Source organism: Pleuronectes platessa, chromosome 18 (genome assembly GCF_947347685.1).
Source record: "Pleuronectes platessa chromosome 18, fPlePla1.1, whole genome shotgun sequence".
Classification (NCBI taxonomy): Eukaryota; Metazoa; Chordata; class Actinopteri; order Pleuronectiformes; family Pleuronectidae; genus Pleuronectes; species Pleuronectes platessa.
In genome coordinates this window covers 15051114-15069015 of record NC_070643.1, presented here as the reverse complement: position 1 = coordinate 15069015, position 17902 = coordinate 15051114, and the positions used below count along the sequence as shown (strand labels likewise).

At 43.5% G+C, this 17902-nt stretch overlaps 1 protein-coding gene across 1 annotated transcript in view; it reads right to left on the bottom strand.

Moving 5' to 3' along the window:
• Positions 1–7456, bottom strand: part of pard6gb (par-6 family cell polarity regulator gamma b) — a 34028-nt gene extending 26572 nt beyond the window's left edge. Inside the window, exons 1-2 of the mRNA XM_053447197.1 lie at positions 7092–7456; positions 1087–1309 (exon numbers count right to left, since the gene is read on the bottom strand). Of these exons, the coding sequence (XP_053303172.1) occupies positions 1087–1309; positions 7092–7163 (295 nt within the window). The 5' untranslated portion in view covers positions 7164–7456. The remainder of the gene's footprint in view (positions 1–1086; positions 1310–7091) is intronic.
• Between the last annotated feature and the right edge of the window lie 10446 nt (positions 7457–17902).

Below are 17902 nucleotides of genomic sequence, written 5' to 3'. Positions count from 1 at the left end.
ATCAGCAACAAACAATGAGTTACTTCATCTCCAGCCATACGAACTCTCGCAGGACAATAATTTGCACATTACAGACGTCTGGTGGGGCCTCTTCTTGAATATTCAAATGTTATCGCTTGCAAGAAAATCTGCGACAAGATAATTCAACTCTCCGTGGTTCGCTTTTGTATCCGAACCTGCCGCACGACAATTTAAACAATACCCTTGAGTGTACATGTTCATTACACGACCGAGCAAGGACATTCCACGAAGGATGAGGGTATGAATAGAAGTGAATGGCGATAGATTAATTTGCATGCTCGCTGGCAGGCAGTCAAGGCCCACTCCAGAGCTGGGATCAATGCGGTAGAGACAGAGAGGGACTGGGGACTTGATTGCCATTCAGCATACCGCGGTGTCGTCTCTGAACAAATACACACACACACAAACGGAGGGAGCTCAGTGAGGAGTCTCTCCTTTCATACAGATCTTTTGTCTCGCTGTAATGTCTGGTATGCCGGGATACAGGCTTTGCTCAATGACCTGATTTCTATTGGTCTGCCGTGGCAGCGACTTGTGTATGCGCTTGCGTGTGTATATTTTTGTGTGGGTGTGTGAGGGGGTGTGCGTTCATCTGCCTGCAGCGAGCCCTTCCTCTGGATAAGACGCAGGACTTAGGGCAGGCAGACAGACACAGACTGAGACGGATTCAGCCAATAAGGGGGCAGGAAACACAAAACACACATAGATACACACAGACACACACACACACACACACACACACATGAAGTAAACAAAAAGGCCTCAAATTCCCATAGCGGGAAGGCAGACATAATTGGATGAGGAAATATTCTGCGGGGAAACTTAATTCGAGTCAGCACAATAACTGCAGCCCAAGACGCAGTTAATTCAATAGTTGATTGTTTCAAAGGTTTACCAGTCGCAGGATATTTGAAAACAAGAATCCATCCAGCGTTTATTTAAGATCACAATGAGTTTTAAGAGAATTCTGATGGTGGCGGAAAAGCATATCTTTTACTCAGTAAGCTTGATTTATGCTGGGCAATAAAGAAAAAGCCAAAGGAAGCCATTTTTCAAACGACCTACCTTGTCTCTGTATGAAGAGCCTGAGCAGCGGGTGAGCCGTGGACACCGCCTTGCAGAAGTTGTCGTCGTTGTTGATCGGCAGCAGGTCTCCGTGGATGTCCGCGTAGCCGATCATCACCTCCATGTTGGCGATGCGGTGAATGTGCAGAATGAGTTTGTAGAACTCCTCAAACTTGCCGGGCTTGACCCGGTCAACCGCGAAACGCCGGAACTCTGCCCCGTACTGAGTGGGAGAAAAAAAGATCAAAAGACAAAGCACATTAAAAAAAAGGGACAGTCGGTGCGACGGCCAAACAGGAAAAGGAAGCGAGGATGTCCAACATGCATTTATCTGAACCATCTGACTGGCATACATAACAAGAACAGGGTGGAAATCCTCTGAGCTCTGTCACTATTGTGGCTGTGACCTTATGTAGAAAATGGTACAGGGGAAGTAGTTGGTGAGCAACAAAGCAAGATGCATTACACTCCTAGACTTAGCTTAAAGACGTCAGGGTCAGAAAGAGCTACATTACACACCGTTTGTATCTGGTTTCACTTCGCAACAAACTGCTAAAAATATGCAACACAACAAAAGCAGCTATTTTAGGTTGTTTATCTGGGGCGAATACAAGGTTAGCATGGGGCTAACCACCTTCAAACAATATGTGAACACTCCCAAGTCAGAATAAGGGGCTTTTTCTTCTTCTTCTTCCTCTCATTCTGCAAACATTGGGTGAATGGATGCAACATTTGTTTCGTATTTAGTTTACATGAGTTGTATCAATCTTATCTTAGAAAGTGGATAAGTGTGTTTTTCCACGACAAATCATCATACTTTTTGGCCGCAACATCACAGATCAAATTTTCCATGCTGATTTGGTGATGTAAAAAATAACAGCATTATATGATAATGAAAAACCCTCTATATTTCAAATTGGACCTCCAGAAAAGTTTGGTCTGTGTTTTTTAGGTCGTTGCTGAGATATTATCGCTTATCTGAAATTGCACGATATTACAAATTCTTAACAATGTTGTTGAACAGCACTCAGTGAATGAGTCAGTGTAAAAATACCAATGCACTACTTTGTATACCAATGCACTAGTTTCAATGATTTTATGTTTGTCCCATCACAGGTTCATCTACTGCTGGGTCAATCACAAACGAGTATTGCCCAATATGTCTGCCCATCATCCACAAACTGATCAGGAGATGAGATGCCTCAGGATCTGGGTGGATACAACCCCGAGCCGTGTCTTACACTGACTGTACATCAAGATCATATCAGTGCGAAAACAAATTACAGCCGCACGTCACTTGGAGCTTTGAGCAGCGGGACAATTATGTTGCTGTACAATGGAACAATACAGGTAGATGAGTAAGCTGTCTCAGCACATACAAATGACAGTGGCTGGGCAGCTCTTCCTCCCACCCGTCATTTACGCACACAAGAGCCCAGACTTAACAATTGAGCCACAGCTTTTCCCGGCTAGGTCACCGAACCACCAATGAGAGCGCGGCTGAGGGTCACGGCGGGGTCATGGTGTGAGTCATAGACAAGCGTGGACGTGAGAGAGAGGGAGGGAAGGAGAGAGAGAGAGATGTACGGCCGAGCCACAAAAAGTGCAGCTCAATGAAACCGCACAAACACACGATTGCTGTAGCACCGGAGTCAGAATCACAGTGGTAATTTGTAGACTGAGGTGCTGCTTGTTACTGTAATCATGGGCTCAGAGCGGGGGGGGGGGGGGGGGACGCTGACGTCAGAGGAGAAGAGAGGATGTGAGGGAGGGGAAAAGAGAGGGAGTGAAAAATGCTGACAGAGTAGCAGAAGGGAGAGTTTACTTCCTGTGTGGCGAGAAGAAGAGCGGGGGATACATTCAGCAGCACCGTAATTAGAAGATGGCACAAAAATTTAAGAGGGGGGCGTGTTAGGAGACCAGGGGGAAGCCAGACCTAGGATGTATCCCTTTTTGTTTTCGTTTCAAACAATCTGTCAACACAAGCCCACAGGCCTGAAAATCACCTGACCTCTCATGTACCCTGGGCATCAGATGCCAGTGTAAACAGGAAGGCAAGCACGTCCCGCTGGACACAGGAATTGTCGCAGATTGCTCGAGTAATAGCTCGTCTCCTACGTCTAAGCAGTTGTACCTTTGCTAACAGTTGTTGTGCAAGTTAAATTCAGCATTTCTCAAAGACAACAGGGTCAGCAGTGCTTGTAACCGATACATTGATTCTTGTCGTCCTGGGTCTGTACCCTTGGGGTTGAATGCACTTATTGTAAGTCACTTTGGATAAAAGCGTCAGCTAAATGTAATGTAATACATCCATGTTGTGTTCTACACTGGTCGCCAAGGGTAAGGCCGGTTGTTTTCTTCTGGAAGTGGGTCATGTGATCGGAGCCTCAATGGAAAGACCCAATCAGCAAGTGCTTGAGAGTGTCGACGTCATCTTTGCTAAACATCTCTAAACATCTCTCTGGGTCTAAAACTCTGTGGCTGTGTGGACGCCAGGCGTATCCGTAGGAGCGATGATTCGTTCTCAAACAATAACGCAGCAGTGTGAACGTCAATGCCAATGTCCTTCCTCTGTGGGGAGAATAAGAGCAGGGGATAAATTCGGCAGCTCCGTAATTAGAAGATGACACATCATTTTAAGAGGGGGGGGGGGGGGGGGGGGGTCAGAAGACCAGGGGAAAGCCAGGCAGAGTTACTGTGGCCAATGGAGGCTTATGTATGCAAGAGTGGCACCAACCTAGATTCCACCTTATAAAACTCTACGTTCGAAGACAGCTCAGGAAGAGGCAGACAAACTGGTTTGTCTTTGTTCGACAAGTGAACTTAACGTTTCAGAAAGTGAAACCTTGGCATGACTCAACCGCCGTTAACAGTTTACGGTACATTTTATCAAGTTTAGAACTGATTAACCAATTAATAATCTGCTTTATCACCACACTTGGCTGTTGCTGTGAATCTGAACGTTCTCTTTTCTTGCCACTGTACGCGGTGATCAGTCGGTACAATCTGTCTTCCTGGGCAGAACATGGCCCCGGGGTACGAGCAAGTCTGAACAGGGGATGGATTAATCATGGGCTCCAAAACTCAACCCAAACCTAAAACCACATCATCACAAAACGTGACCGGGCGTCCTGGCCAATCAGAGCCTAGTGATGTCAACAGGTTGAAACATGCCAAGAGACGCTACACTCCGACACACTGGAGAAAAATGGAAGATAACTGACTTCAGTATTTGCTTTGTCCTTGCATATCAGGGACAACGCGCCTGAAAGACATCACTAACTCATTCCTGGGCTTTTTGATGATGAAAATGTAACAAATACACAAGATCTGAGAAGTGAACCACAAAAAAAGTATTTGAAAATCTGGCAAAAAAACAATATCAGGGAAAAGGGAGTGAAGGAAAAAGAAATCCCAACCCCCTCAGCATCCCTGCACCCTCGCCCTGTCTCTGATAAGAGCTTTGAGTGAGTGAAACCAGCTCCTGGCCGAGGCTCCTGGCCGAGGCTCAGGGACAGACAGCCACACACCTCCAGTGTTAACCCTGATAAGCTTATCACTGGAGCGGTTTCCCCTGAGAAAACCAAACGTGAACCGGTGAGAACCAGACACGTAACATGCGCCAGACAAACATGTCGGAATAATCTGATTTAACAAATGCTAATAACTGAGGTTGATAGCTGGAGTCTTGATAGACCATGAAAGATACATTTTGAAAGCTATGCACTGAGGACTAAACTCTCAGTACAACTGCAACAAATGTTTAATTTCCCTATTATCTAACCTAATATTTTCTTAATTTATGAATGATGTGGTCTAGAGTCAACAATAGGTCTTTAAATATCTCAATCCTAGTCCCAAAATTCAATCAAGAATCATAGATGACAAATATTTACACTTCAGAAGCTGTAACAAGATATTTTTTGCTTAAAAATGACTGGAGGCATTAATCTAAGTTACAACTTTAATCGACCATCATCACATCATCTGAAACAACTGAAGTTCATGAAGAAAGTTCAACTATCAAAATACATGAGAAATGAAACAGTTATTTTTATCAGTACAACAAGCTGAGTCAAAAAACTGATAAAAGGTTGCTTTACAGAGACGTAACTCTGGTAGAGCTACTTTCTAGATACGATTTTATTCAAATATTATCAAGTGCCCACGTAACTAAATGGATTCTCTATTCTTTTCAAATGTTCTCAACTTGGTTTCTCCAACCAGATTTCTCCCTGAGAAGGAAGCAAGGATGAAACTGCCTCCAGTTAACAACACAAACAAGCAGAACCAGAAAAAAACAGAACAAAATGTTATTATGGGTGATAGGTTATACAGTATCTGATCCAAAAAGGGAAACTTGTGACGTTCTAGGACAAGTGAGTCAGCTCAGCAGCGGTGATGATGCTGTTAAACCTGCCCGTTGTCACCACGCAACTCCCGGTGTGAGGGACCCACCCACAAACAACCTCTGGTAGCTGTTAAAGTGACCACTCCTGTTTCTGTGCAACACACATGAAACCGACCCTGCCTCAAAACACCCAAAAAACTAAAACCGATGATTCTGTGTGGATTTACGATCATCCTGGAGCAGATGCCCTCTCACCAACCACCACCAAAAACCAGTGTGTGTATCTGTGTATCCTCCAGGTCACTGACCCACCACTCCACTGAAACCAGGCAGCCCAAACTCAAAGGGAAAAGGACCTGTGGACGGAATGAATCACCATCTTGCAACACTCAATTTGGCATTTAACCTGTGACTCAGGGGATCATACATTCACGTATGTGCAGACACACGTATGAAAGATATTCAGGCTGGACGATAAAGCAATATTACTAACTATTAAAATATAATTTCAACACTGTAGAGTAATAAAAGTTGGTATTAGAACTTCTCGGTCAGGGTTTGACGGTGTGATGTGTGTATTTACCCTTTACACACATACACCAGCAACACAACAAACTATTCAAAATCCCTGTTCTTGGCCTGCAGACTAAACACCTTAAGACCCTTACTGGGATTCTAACGTGTGTTATATTTCAATCAGGTCTGAGAAGAATCATGTGATGTGTCACATTCCGTACATCTTGTATGTTTGTGGTCCGCGTTGCACCAGGCGGAAATTGGTAAATAAGCATTGAGTTAGTGGCTGGTTAAGTTGGTTTGTACAGCTGTGACACAGTGTGTCACAAACGACACACAACAACGTGTAAGGCTGAAACTATGTGGCACTGAAACACCAGAGTGTGTGAACTATTGATACAAACACACAATTGAGATAAAACAGTCTTATTTGAACTTAGATTGAACCTTCTTATTCAAACATATGGATACATCTAATTATAGCAACATATAGTAGATACAAACTTCTTATAGTAACATTGAGCAGATAAAAACATTCCTATAGTAACAGAGTAGATAAAACCTTCTTATAGTGACATATAGTAGATAAAACCTTCTTATAGTGACGTATAGTAGATAAAACCTTCTTATAGTAACATATAGTAGATACAAACCTTCCTATAATGACGTATAGTAGATAAAACCTTCCTATAGTAACATATAGTAGATAAAACCTTCCTATAGTAACATATAGTAGATAAAACCTTCCTATAGCAACATATAGTGGATAAAACCTAATTATAGTGACATATACTAGATAAAAAACCTTCTTAGAGTAACATGTAGCTGATAAAAACCTTCCTCTAGTAACATATATTGGATCAAACTGGTTTGTTCATGAACTATGTCCAACCAGTTTGGCTCACCAGGACAAACCAGTGGAGTCTTTTCTACGGGAGTCTGAAGGAAACAATCTGTGCTAATGATCCACATCGTGGTGCGTTCAGGTTCCGGTTCATACGGTTCTAAAAAGGGCCGTTTTTCCCACTAAAACGTGAGCGTGGCTGCGGACTGGCTCCCGCAGCTCCCGGTCACTAACGGGACCATGTGAACTGTTTCTGTATGTTCAGGTTTCCACACGTCCTCGCTCCACACTCACCTTGCTCTTCACTTCCACCGCGTTGCAGTCCGCGCTCCGCAGCGGCTGCGACTTGTTAAAGCTCCGGTTCATTTTGAGTCTTTTGATTCTGGTTGTAGTTTTTGAAAAAGTAAAAAGGATTCAGCCGCCGGAGCCCTCAGTCAGAGCGGCTCTGGTCCCGGGCTTTCTGCGGGGAAAATGTCCTCCTGCTCCGGCCTCTGGAGGAGAAGTTGTTGCTGGCGTTTGGTTCGGGGGTTCGGCTCCGGGAGTTCGGTACCGGGCTCCGACACAGACACGGAGGATCGACCGGGAGGAGGAGAGGAGGGAAGCCGCCGCAGAGACTCCGGAGTGAGGGAGAAGTTTTCAAGTGACATCAGCCCTCCTAAAATATGAGAGCTCACGGTGCCTTCACGTGTCTCACGTAAATACTCACTCTGTCAGCGTTGCACCTCATAGTAGGGGTCAGTGGTACTTAGGCTTTATATTTCCATGTAGCTGTACGTTTTCTAAGTAGATTTATTTACTTTTTACTTTCATTCTCACTCCACTAAATATATTAGCAAATACCTGTACTTTCTACTCTACTGTTAGATTGTTTTTTTCTGTTCTTTTTCTGTTTAAAATTCATGTTACAGTCATATCTTTAAAAGTAATCAATAACAACAGGGGAATCACTTAAGGTACTTTTACTTTTAATACTTTAATTCTATTCAAAAGCGAGTATGTACTTACTTTTGCTCAAGTACAAAATTTCATATCATATTTTTACTCATGTAAATGTTTGCACCTTTTCTTAAGTAAAGTGAGTATTTCCTTCCCCACAACTTAAAGCTACCATTTGACTACAGATGTATACATTAACACGTTTATTAATGACACAATCTCCGCGGTGGTGATGAGTAGACAGAGAAGCGGTAACAACATCCAGTTGACACATGACTCCAATTTCTAGAGCATCAGCAACAAAGCTAGATAAATTCATGCATCACTCCACCTAGTTCATGGATATTCATTCAGTTGTATTTGTCTAATCTTTTGGCCTGTGTCCCATCAATTAACATGGAGGAGGCTGGGTTTATGACCTATACTTTAGGTTATCCTTTAGGAGATACTTTGGCTTCCCTTCTGGGTTTCTGTCATGTCGTCCATCTTTATATACAGTCTCTGCTTTCATATGGAGCATATGAAGATATAAAAGGGCTCACGTTTATTTTAAAAGGCAAACATATTAATTAATAAAACCCGCATTTCCCCAGCAAGATCTATACTTTACATTTTTCTCGTTTATGATACTCTGTAAAGAGTTGTAACATTTTCCGACAGTACTTGAAGGCAGCACCACCTCACTGGTCCTCCGGTGCGCCAGAGGTCGCAATTCTCATCTCATCTCCCAGTTACACAGATCAGCCACAAATCACTGACTGTTGAGGTGAATAACATGAGTCGTTCTCATGACGCCTGTCATCTGCTGCTTCTACACCATGAAGCTCGCTCAGTCCTGCACGAGCATGTGTTATAAACGATGAACTGAGAGACTGTGACAAGACCAGGGCCAAAAGGATCTGGGTCAGAGGTCATGGGCTCCTGAACTGGTCCTCCTGGGGGGGCAGGGGCTGGTTTGGAGCAAAGGTGAGGAGTCAGTGAACACCTCAGGCTCACCAAGGCCGTGTCCACAGAAGAGGAACACCCGTCACCTATAGAATATGTGGTAGGTGCTCTTTCCTGTTGGGGCTGTTCAGTGTATTTATGAGCCTCTTGTTGAAATAGCTAAATGCTTAAAGGTTCAGTGTTCAGAATGTAGTGACATCTAGTGGTGCAGTTGAATATTGCATCTGAGTACCCTTCATCTCTGCCCCCTCTTCCAAACATTAAGGAGAACCTGTGGAAGCATTCACTTGTCATAAAAACTCAAAAGGTGTTCTAGTTTGTCCAATCTGGGATACTGTTAAAAGCATGGCGGCGTCCGTAGAGAGGACCAGCTCCTCTCTAAAAAAAAATATATAAAGTATTTAACTATAAAGGACCCATTCTAGGGTAAAGAAAACGACAAATCGTACAATTCAGATGAAACACACTAGTGAAAACATCACTAGGATTATTTTATATTTAATTTCTGCCAATAGATCCCTTTCACCTAAATCTTAATCACTGGATCTATATAATCACAATAGAAAACCTCATTATGTGGTATTATTTATTTATTTACAGTTAAATTAATGGAGATAGTTTTCCCCTCTTGATGAAATAGAACAAGACAACTGTCTTTTCCTTGTGTCTTGAGAGATAAATAATACACATCTGTTTATGGGAAGATTACACAATTTTGATCTGTTTTTTCCTAAACCTCTTTTTAGAGAAATGAGGAGCAAGAGACTAGATCAAATCAAATCTTGTCTTTTCTTGTGGATCTTAATTTTACCTCAACAATCTTATTACTTGAGACAAATATAGATTATTTGAAGTGGACGGAAAAGGAGCATTTTTAAGGCTGCAGGCAAGAGGCTATTTATCAGCAACAACATTTAAGAAGTATGAGAAAATAGTCTAAATCTCATATTGATCTTAAATTGAACTCAGTTTATGTCCTGGAGAAAAAGTCATGACGATGCAGAGATCTTATTTTTAAACGTCCTCTTCCTGTGGGTGGTCCATGTTGCAGCTGCCCAGTTGTCATAACATTTTAAATGTGGACGTTGCAGCATGATTCCCATTTAGGCCTCCTGATATTTCTCCTCTAAACCAGTCCCCCACTCCCACAGCAGAATATCTTCTGAACCAGGGTGATGCATATCTCAGACTTGCTGTCCTGCTTTACTACATTCCAGACTCCCTGGAGCTGCCTGTACGACAGCTGCAGGTTTCGGTGCCACCCCCCCCCCCCCCCCCCCCCCATGCGTCCGCTACTGCTTGTTTACTCACTACAGGAATGTGTTGACCAGTTACAAACCTACAGATCAGTCATTGTGGCTGCACCAGTGTGGCCTGTGTGATTTGATGTAATGGTGGGTTTGGTTTCATGCCCATGTTTTGGATCCAGTAATGTCAGTAAAATGATATTTCGTCATATTATTATTATTATTATTACGAAGACTGAATGTCATATTGTTGTGTTTTAATTCAAATCTTGTACAGTCTAGAAATAATGTGAAACTCAGACATGATGATATGATTCTGAAAGCTGTGACATTTGGAGAATAGGTTTCCGAGCCTCCTCAGCCTCCGCAGCATGATTATTGTGACTTTTAATAAGTTTTGCGTTCTTCGGTTAAAGTTATTTTTCTATAATTTGTCAAATCAGCCACTCTAAACAGACACTAATTGGTGTAATACTCGAGCAGATAACAATTGATGCATATAGATACTAGTGTAGTAAATTGTGTGAAATATATCTATTAATGCTAATTCACTGTATGTAACTTTTATATTGTTTTGAAATTGGGTACGCAAGCTTACAGCGCCTACCTCAGGCTTATATTCCCAACTGCAAATATCTACCACAGGTTCCACTATAACGGTGGTATTAATAAGCCTGCACGATTTTATATGCTGCAAAATTAACTGGGTATAAAATGACATTTTGTTATTTTCATCAGTTTTTTGCAATGTTTTCCATCAATAATTTCTATCGACAATTAACATTATTGCAAAACGTGAAAGGTGGAAAGCCTGATTTAGTAATTTTGTATGATATATTGACACATTCTGTGCACAAATATCCATTGTGAGCGAACAAATATTTCATCTAAAATTCAGAAGCTGTAGCTGCTAGTTTAAACCACTGTACTTTATAAATATATATATATCGTAAACATAAATAACTTTACTATTTTACCAAAAACTGATGAGAGATATCAGTGGGGAAAAAATAATTTTAGTCTCAGAAGTATCAGCTTTAGTTTCAATATAAACAACCTTCCTCTTAAGGACAGTTTCAGTCATACCATCAGATAAAATACAACGTCCATGACCAAATCACATTAAAACTGTGAGTAGGAAACTCTGCACAGGATTAATCGTAAATTAGATCAGGAAGTAGCCGGGGGCGGGGCCTAATTCGATCTCGTAGCATTAATCCAGTATGACTGTAAATGTCTTATAATTGTTTACAAACATGACACAAGATGCTGCAGCTGCTTCAGGCTTCAAATCCCTTTGCAGTGAGCTCAGCACATCACGAACAGACGTGTGTCATAGGAATCAAGATGAATTCTGACTGAAGCTGCAGTGACACATAACAAAGTCTAAATCTATTTACTAATATATGTATCAGAGAGTATGGAACTATGTGAGATGCAGTTAATTGGTCCCTGATTCATTTTTACAGGATGAATCTCCACTTCTCACTGATGGAGCAGTCCCACGTGTGATCAGCAGAGGTCAGCACACACCCACTTAAGATTACAGGCCTGTTATTCTTCCTTTTGATAAAAAAGGGCTTTGTCAGGTTCAGAGAGCGATGACGCAACTATTTCAAATAGTGATTCTTCACTTTCAAACTCAGCTCGTGTGAGATTGATGCACAATAAAAAAAAAGGAACAGCGAATAAAAGTTCAATCGGAGAAAAGGCTCCTTGTTGTTGGAGAGAAAGAAGAGATGGTGGAGTCAAGACCAAAGAAGAGAATAATGAGAATCTGGACCAATATAAGGTCATTTTTCAAAGTGCAGCTTCTAATATAACTTTGTAGGAGAGTGGTTTTTCCTATATAAACGATTTCATATGTACTTCGCTCTCTATTTACCTGTTTTGTATAGGTCCTGATCCTATATCAGTGGATATGTGAACCAGATGACCTGAGATCATTAACGCTGTAATGAAAGACAGACGGTGAAGACAAACCAAATAGCTGAGGAGAAGGAAAAAGCGGGGGAAAGAACAGAGGGAGGACAGGGTTTGTGCAAACAATGGAATCAGGAGTGTGAGAGAAAATAAACAAGTGGCAGGAAGGATAAATGAAGAAAGAGGAGAATAAGGAGGGAAAGAAGGTTTAAAAAAAGAGAAGAAAGTGAGGCTGAGTGAGTCACTGCATTCATTGTGTGCATGAGGAGCCCCGGCAGACAAGTCACTTTATATTTGCAGCCCTGTGTGGTTTTAATCCAGCTCCATATGTCTGAATTCAGGTGGGCCCCTAGTGGTAATGTGAGAGGAGACGATTACAGCGAGATGAAGAGATACTGGCAGTAATCCATCGTCTGCGCTGAGACGGAGGAACATCAGGAGCTGGTTACGGGGCAGCAGTGCCAGCCTGGAGTCAGCCAGAGCTGCAGAAAGGCCCCTGATTCAACCCTCCGCCCGGTTCCGCTCCACTCGCTCTGTGATTAAAGAGAAAGGAGGGCACACACACAAACACACACACAAACACACACACTCCAACACACACTGCCTTCACATGCATCTCCAGGGCGAGCCCCTCATCCAAAGTCATACTGAACAGATATTGCGGTTGTGTCTTTATAACGTAAGCAGAGCTGCGGACCACACTGAGTCATGACACACACCATCAGACTCTCCCTCTGCCCTCTCTCTCCTCGACCGGCTGCACAGAATGAAACGCAGGCACGGGGGGGCAAGCTGCAAAATGGAAAAGTAATCTTTTTTTTTCTTCCCAGTGTTTCCATCACTCTGCTGGTCTCTCCCGCTGTGCAGCCCTCAAAGTGTATATGTCTGTGTGTCGGAGGGTGGAGAAGAGGAGGAGGAGGAAAAAGAGGATGGTGAGAGTGTGTGAAGGAGGCAGAGAGAGAGAGGGAGGGAGAGAGGGAGAGGCAGGGAAATGCACACATGGAGTGTTGTTGGCAGAAGCTGTCTGGAGGGCTGTCACCTCTGGTACGGGGGCGACTTGATAAGTACTGCCGGCCACACATCTGCTGCCATTGCATTATAAAGAGAAAGAGAAATCTGACGGCTACATTTTGGTACAAGTGGACCTGAGTGCAGAAGATGAAGAAGACGATGGAACTAACTGCACGTGGCAGGTTTTGTGTTTTAATTCTCCGGGAGAGTGAATTAGGTCAGAAAGAATCTCTGTCTATCTCTTACAGCGTCCGATCTCCCTCTGTTAGAATGAAGACATTTCAATTTCAAGGCCCCACACAGTTCAACCAGATAAACAAACAAACACACACACACACACACACACACACACACACACACACACACACACACACACACACCATATATAAACACACACAGACCACCAGAATGCACATTCCCTCATCACAGACTCCACCACCTGAGTGTGCCATTGTCATTCCAATAGATACTCATGAACACGTGCTCAGGCACTTACACAGCGGTTTGAACTCTCTCTCTCTCTCTCTCTCTCTCTCTCTCTCTCTCTCTCTCTCTCTCTCTCAATCTTTCTCACACAGACACACACACAGACTAACACACACACAACATGCCACCTCTCACACGTAGCTGCCTGCTTAGTCTCAGTCCTGTTTGGACGTCGCCTCTCGTCCACACTGTGATTTCGGGAATCTTCTGATGTGCTGAGTGGCGCCGACCTGCAGCTTGATCTGGATTCTGTCACAGCTCCTGGGGTCAGCACAGTCTGACACCAAGAGAACTCGTGTGTGAGGTCACGTTCACACTTGAAACAAAGTTCAAATCCAGCTACGTAGATTTTGTTTAATTGACTTCATTTCTGACTCGAGGTTTCTTTTGCACGAGTTGCTCAGAGAATCGACCAAACTTTCATCAAGCAGCAGTTTCTCTCATTAGCAGGAATCCATATTCTCAGGTAATGTTATATCGCCTTGCTTTCCTGGGAACCTCGTTTCTTGACGCGGAATACAAATGCACAGCAGCCGGGCCTGATTCAGCAATAGCTCCATCGGATCCCCTGTTGATAGACAAACACCTCCATCATCCTTCAACACACTCGCTCCTCCTCCTCCTCCTCCTCCTCCTCCTCCTCCTCCTCCTCCTCCTCCTCCTCCTCCTGTGATGCTGTGCAATGTGCTTCATTTCTTCTCCCTCCAGTATGAAAACATCAGCCATCTGGTCCAGGGGTGAAAGGTTAAATCTCAGGCTGGTAATGAGGATGGCGTCGCTAGGGGGATGTAGGAGGGGTGTGTGTGTGTGTGTGTGTCCCTGTGTGTGTCTGTGTATGTGTATGTGTGTCCCTATGTGTGTGTGTGTGTGTGCGTGTGAGCCTCGCCGTGCATGTCTGCTTCCTGAGTGAGCATTAAACATTAACGAGCCAGCTCTGTGAGTCTGCAGCGGGGACGAGAGACGACGTGAGGAGACGGGGAGAGACAGCGCACGGACAAAGTCACTTCAGAGGGAGGAGGAGAGCGAGGCAGGGGAAATGTGCAGGTAGACACCCAGCACACTAACAGACACACACATGTGCACGATACACAAAAAGAGACGGAGTGCTTGTAGATACACTCCTTCCTTTCGCTCGCTCCTCAAAAAGCTTTTCCTCTTGTTTATTGACTCAGCCTTCTAACGTTCAGTTCATCAATAGCTCTGGTCGATGAGGGAGGGAAAAGACACAGAGGCTACTGCTAGGAGGTATGAGGTGTGTGTGTCTGTGTGTGTGTGTGTGTCTGCGTGTTCACCAGCCCTCTTCATCCAATGTATCCCATCATTTGTTCCAGTTGTTTCCCACCATGACTGTGTTCATTTCCACTGCATCTCTCTGCTGCCAGAGAGGATAACATGCAGGTCTGCAGGAGGACAAACTGGGAGACGGTGTAGTAGCTGGTCTCCTTTGGCCTCTGCACCACGGCGGCCTAATTGGTCGGAAATCACAAAGGGCCCCGAAAGTGAAAGTCAGCGGCGGCGTCATGCACAGTGAGCTCACGAGCAAACGGAGTTATGCTGCTACTTCCTCTTCCTCGAGACTATTCCTGTGTGTGTGTGTGTGTGTGTGTGTGTGTGTGTGTGTGTGTGTGTGTGTGTGTGTGTGTGTGTGTGTGTGTGTGTGTGTGTGTGTGTGTGTGTGTGGAGTTGCCATGGAGATGCAACCCCTCTCTACCAGTAACCTTTGGGTGTGATGTTTCCGACTCCGTCCTCGACCGCAGAGCAGTTTAATCATAATATATGTACAGCAGAGGGTCCCTACATACATTACAGGTGTTAGTGCAAATAGTGATACGTCTGGTGCGAGGACAGACGGCCTCATGGGAAACGATTTGGAGGCGACGGGGGGGAATCCTCGTGCTCATCTCTGGCAACGTCTGTGTGTGTTATAGAAAATCAAATAGAAAGAATGAAATGCACAGAACAACTAGAAATACAGCACATTGATACTGCACAGCCCATTCTACTGCTTCTATACACTGGTGCAACAGGTTACTACAATGGAAGTAGTAGAATAGAGTAGTTGAAGCAAATGTACAAGTAATACAAGTGTTTTGCTGCAATATCACAAAGATTCAAGCATATTTAAATGGATCTGCACAGAATAGAATGACCCATCCCACTTCAAAATATCCATTTCTTCTTTCATAGATTTCAGAATGCATATTTGGAATAATGCATTGGATCTTCAAACTATTTGTTTAACTTAAAGCTTTTGTCAGCTTTATTAACCTATTAAAGAAAACTTTATTGTTCACTTTAAATTGATAAATTAATGTAAATATGTAAATTTTGTCCTGGGACTGTTATAGTTTGGCTCATCACTACGTTTGCTGTGAGTTACGGAAGTCATAAAATATAAATCTGGATAGATGAATACCCAAAAACTTTTTATATTCAAAGTTTTATTTATTTCTAAAGATATAAGTGCACTCGATCAAATTCCGGTGCTTGGTCTGGACAGTTATTCCACAAGAGTTGAAATCATGTTTTTCTCTTGCAGTCTCGTCTAAACTCACTTTCTTTTCCCCTTTAGATTTCAAGCAGGGACGACATTGTTGCAGCATCAACAGAATCTCTTGGTGCTCTGCAGACTCAAGGGGGAGCTGAACGTCACCAGTATGTTGGGCTGATGCTGGGATGTGAATATCTGCTGTACCAGTGACAGAAAAGGCTCCTGGGAAGTGTAGCTTTACAATGAGGCAGGCAGATCTGCTCCATTCTTTTCTATTTGGCTCTGGGCCGTAGAAACTAAATCTCTCTTTTTAAAACTTAATAATTGAACTACAGTATTTTGGGCTGATCTAAACTCAAAGTCCCAAACTAACAAAGATATATAAACTTTGGGTATTTAGTTTGAACAAAGACATTTTTATTTAACTGGATGTCCTATATCTGTTTTAGCAAATAAAGCAAATATAAGTCAAAGAATTAACTGTTGAGAGAAACAATCGGTGGAGCAGATTTGGAAAGTTTACATTGCAAACTGCCTAACGGAGAAAAGAATCACAACTCACCAGTGCAGGCTGTCAGTAAAGCAGCCGTGAGAATCTGAGAAGAATAGAGAATAAAACAAAATGAGATATCAGAAATGTAAATGTATTCAGTAAATGTGAGAGAAAATGAAATCTGCCATGCATAGATGCATCCTAATTGAAAACCTGTCTGTACCACGTCAGCTTCTTAAAACACCGGGAGGAGGTGTTTACTGTTGGAAGGTTCCTGTCACATGGGGAGAGGATCCAAACAGGGAGACGGAGACGGGGACGGTTTGGAAGCCGACACAGTGTCTGTCTCCGTCCTCCTCTCTGCACTAAAGAGGGTTAATGTGAGGAGTCTGCAGTCTGAGCGCGTCCCACACGGCTGCCTGATTAAAAGAAAACAACATCAACCTCGCACCCCCCCCCCCCCCCCCCCGAGGGCTTGAAATAACCAGCAGGCTTTAGACTAGAGATCCCCCCCCCCCCCCCCCTGCTGACTGGACACACACAGTGAATCACAAGGTTCTGTACACAAACACACACTCATGTTGTTTGAAGCCTATCATCTGTATGATATAAGTATATGTTTATTATCTGGGAATATCTATAGATCAATGCCCTGTGTGTGTTTTAGTCCACGGTGTTGTGTGTACCCACAATTCAAATCCTCGATTGCACCTATCATCATCTCCTCCAATGCCCCTCCCCGACAGAATGCATTGTGGCTACTTCCATTCATCACCCCCATGATGCTCAAGTGTCAAGGTTAGAGTGTGCCAGTTCTCTCCCTCTCTCTCTCTTTCTTTTGCTCTCACTCTCACTCTAACACACACACACGCACACACACACACACACACACACACACACACACACACACACACACACACACACACACACACACACACACACACACACACACACACACCTGCCAACAAAGAGAGGGGGCAGCAGAGGAGTGAGAGAGGCAAAGAAAGGGAAAAGAAGGAATAAGCACGCTTGAGTAATTCTTGTATTCAAAGTCGGTGGGTTCCAAACCCTCTCTCGCTCTGTGTGTGTGTGTGTGTGTGTGTGTGTGTATGTGTGTATGTGTGTGTGTGTGTGTGTGTGTGTGTGTGTGTGTGTGTGAGTGAGGGGTGGGGGTGTGATCAGAGGTGTAGGTGTGGGCTGTCGTTCATCTCGATTTGGGAGCTTTATTACTACGCTGATGTTTACATGCATGATCTGAACAGACTAAACTGAACAACTCCCTCCCTGAGCGATCGGCTCTTTTTACTCTCTACTTGCTTTTCCACTTATTTTCGAGCGTAATTGAGCAGTAGTATTCTACTTTAATGATCTAAACTCACGGTGTATATTTAGAACGTGTCAAAATACATTTTTTCTTTTGTAACAGCAGAGAAAAATGCTGCGATGCCCGGAACATGGTTTAGTGGAGTTGTACTTTTGTCTAATAGGCGATTAACCAGAGTGCCACCTCACACTGGATTTATTTTACTGTAACAAGCGCTATTCCTCCAAATAGATTGATGCAGCACTCTGG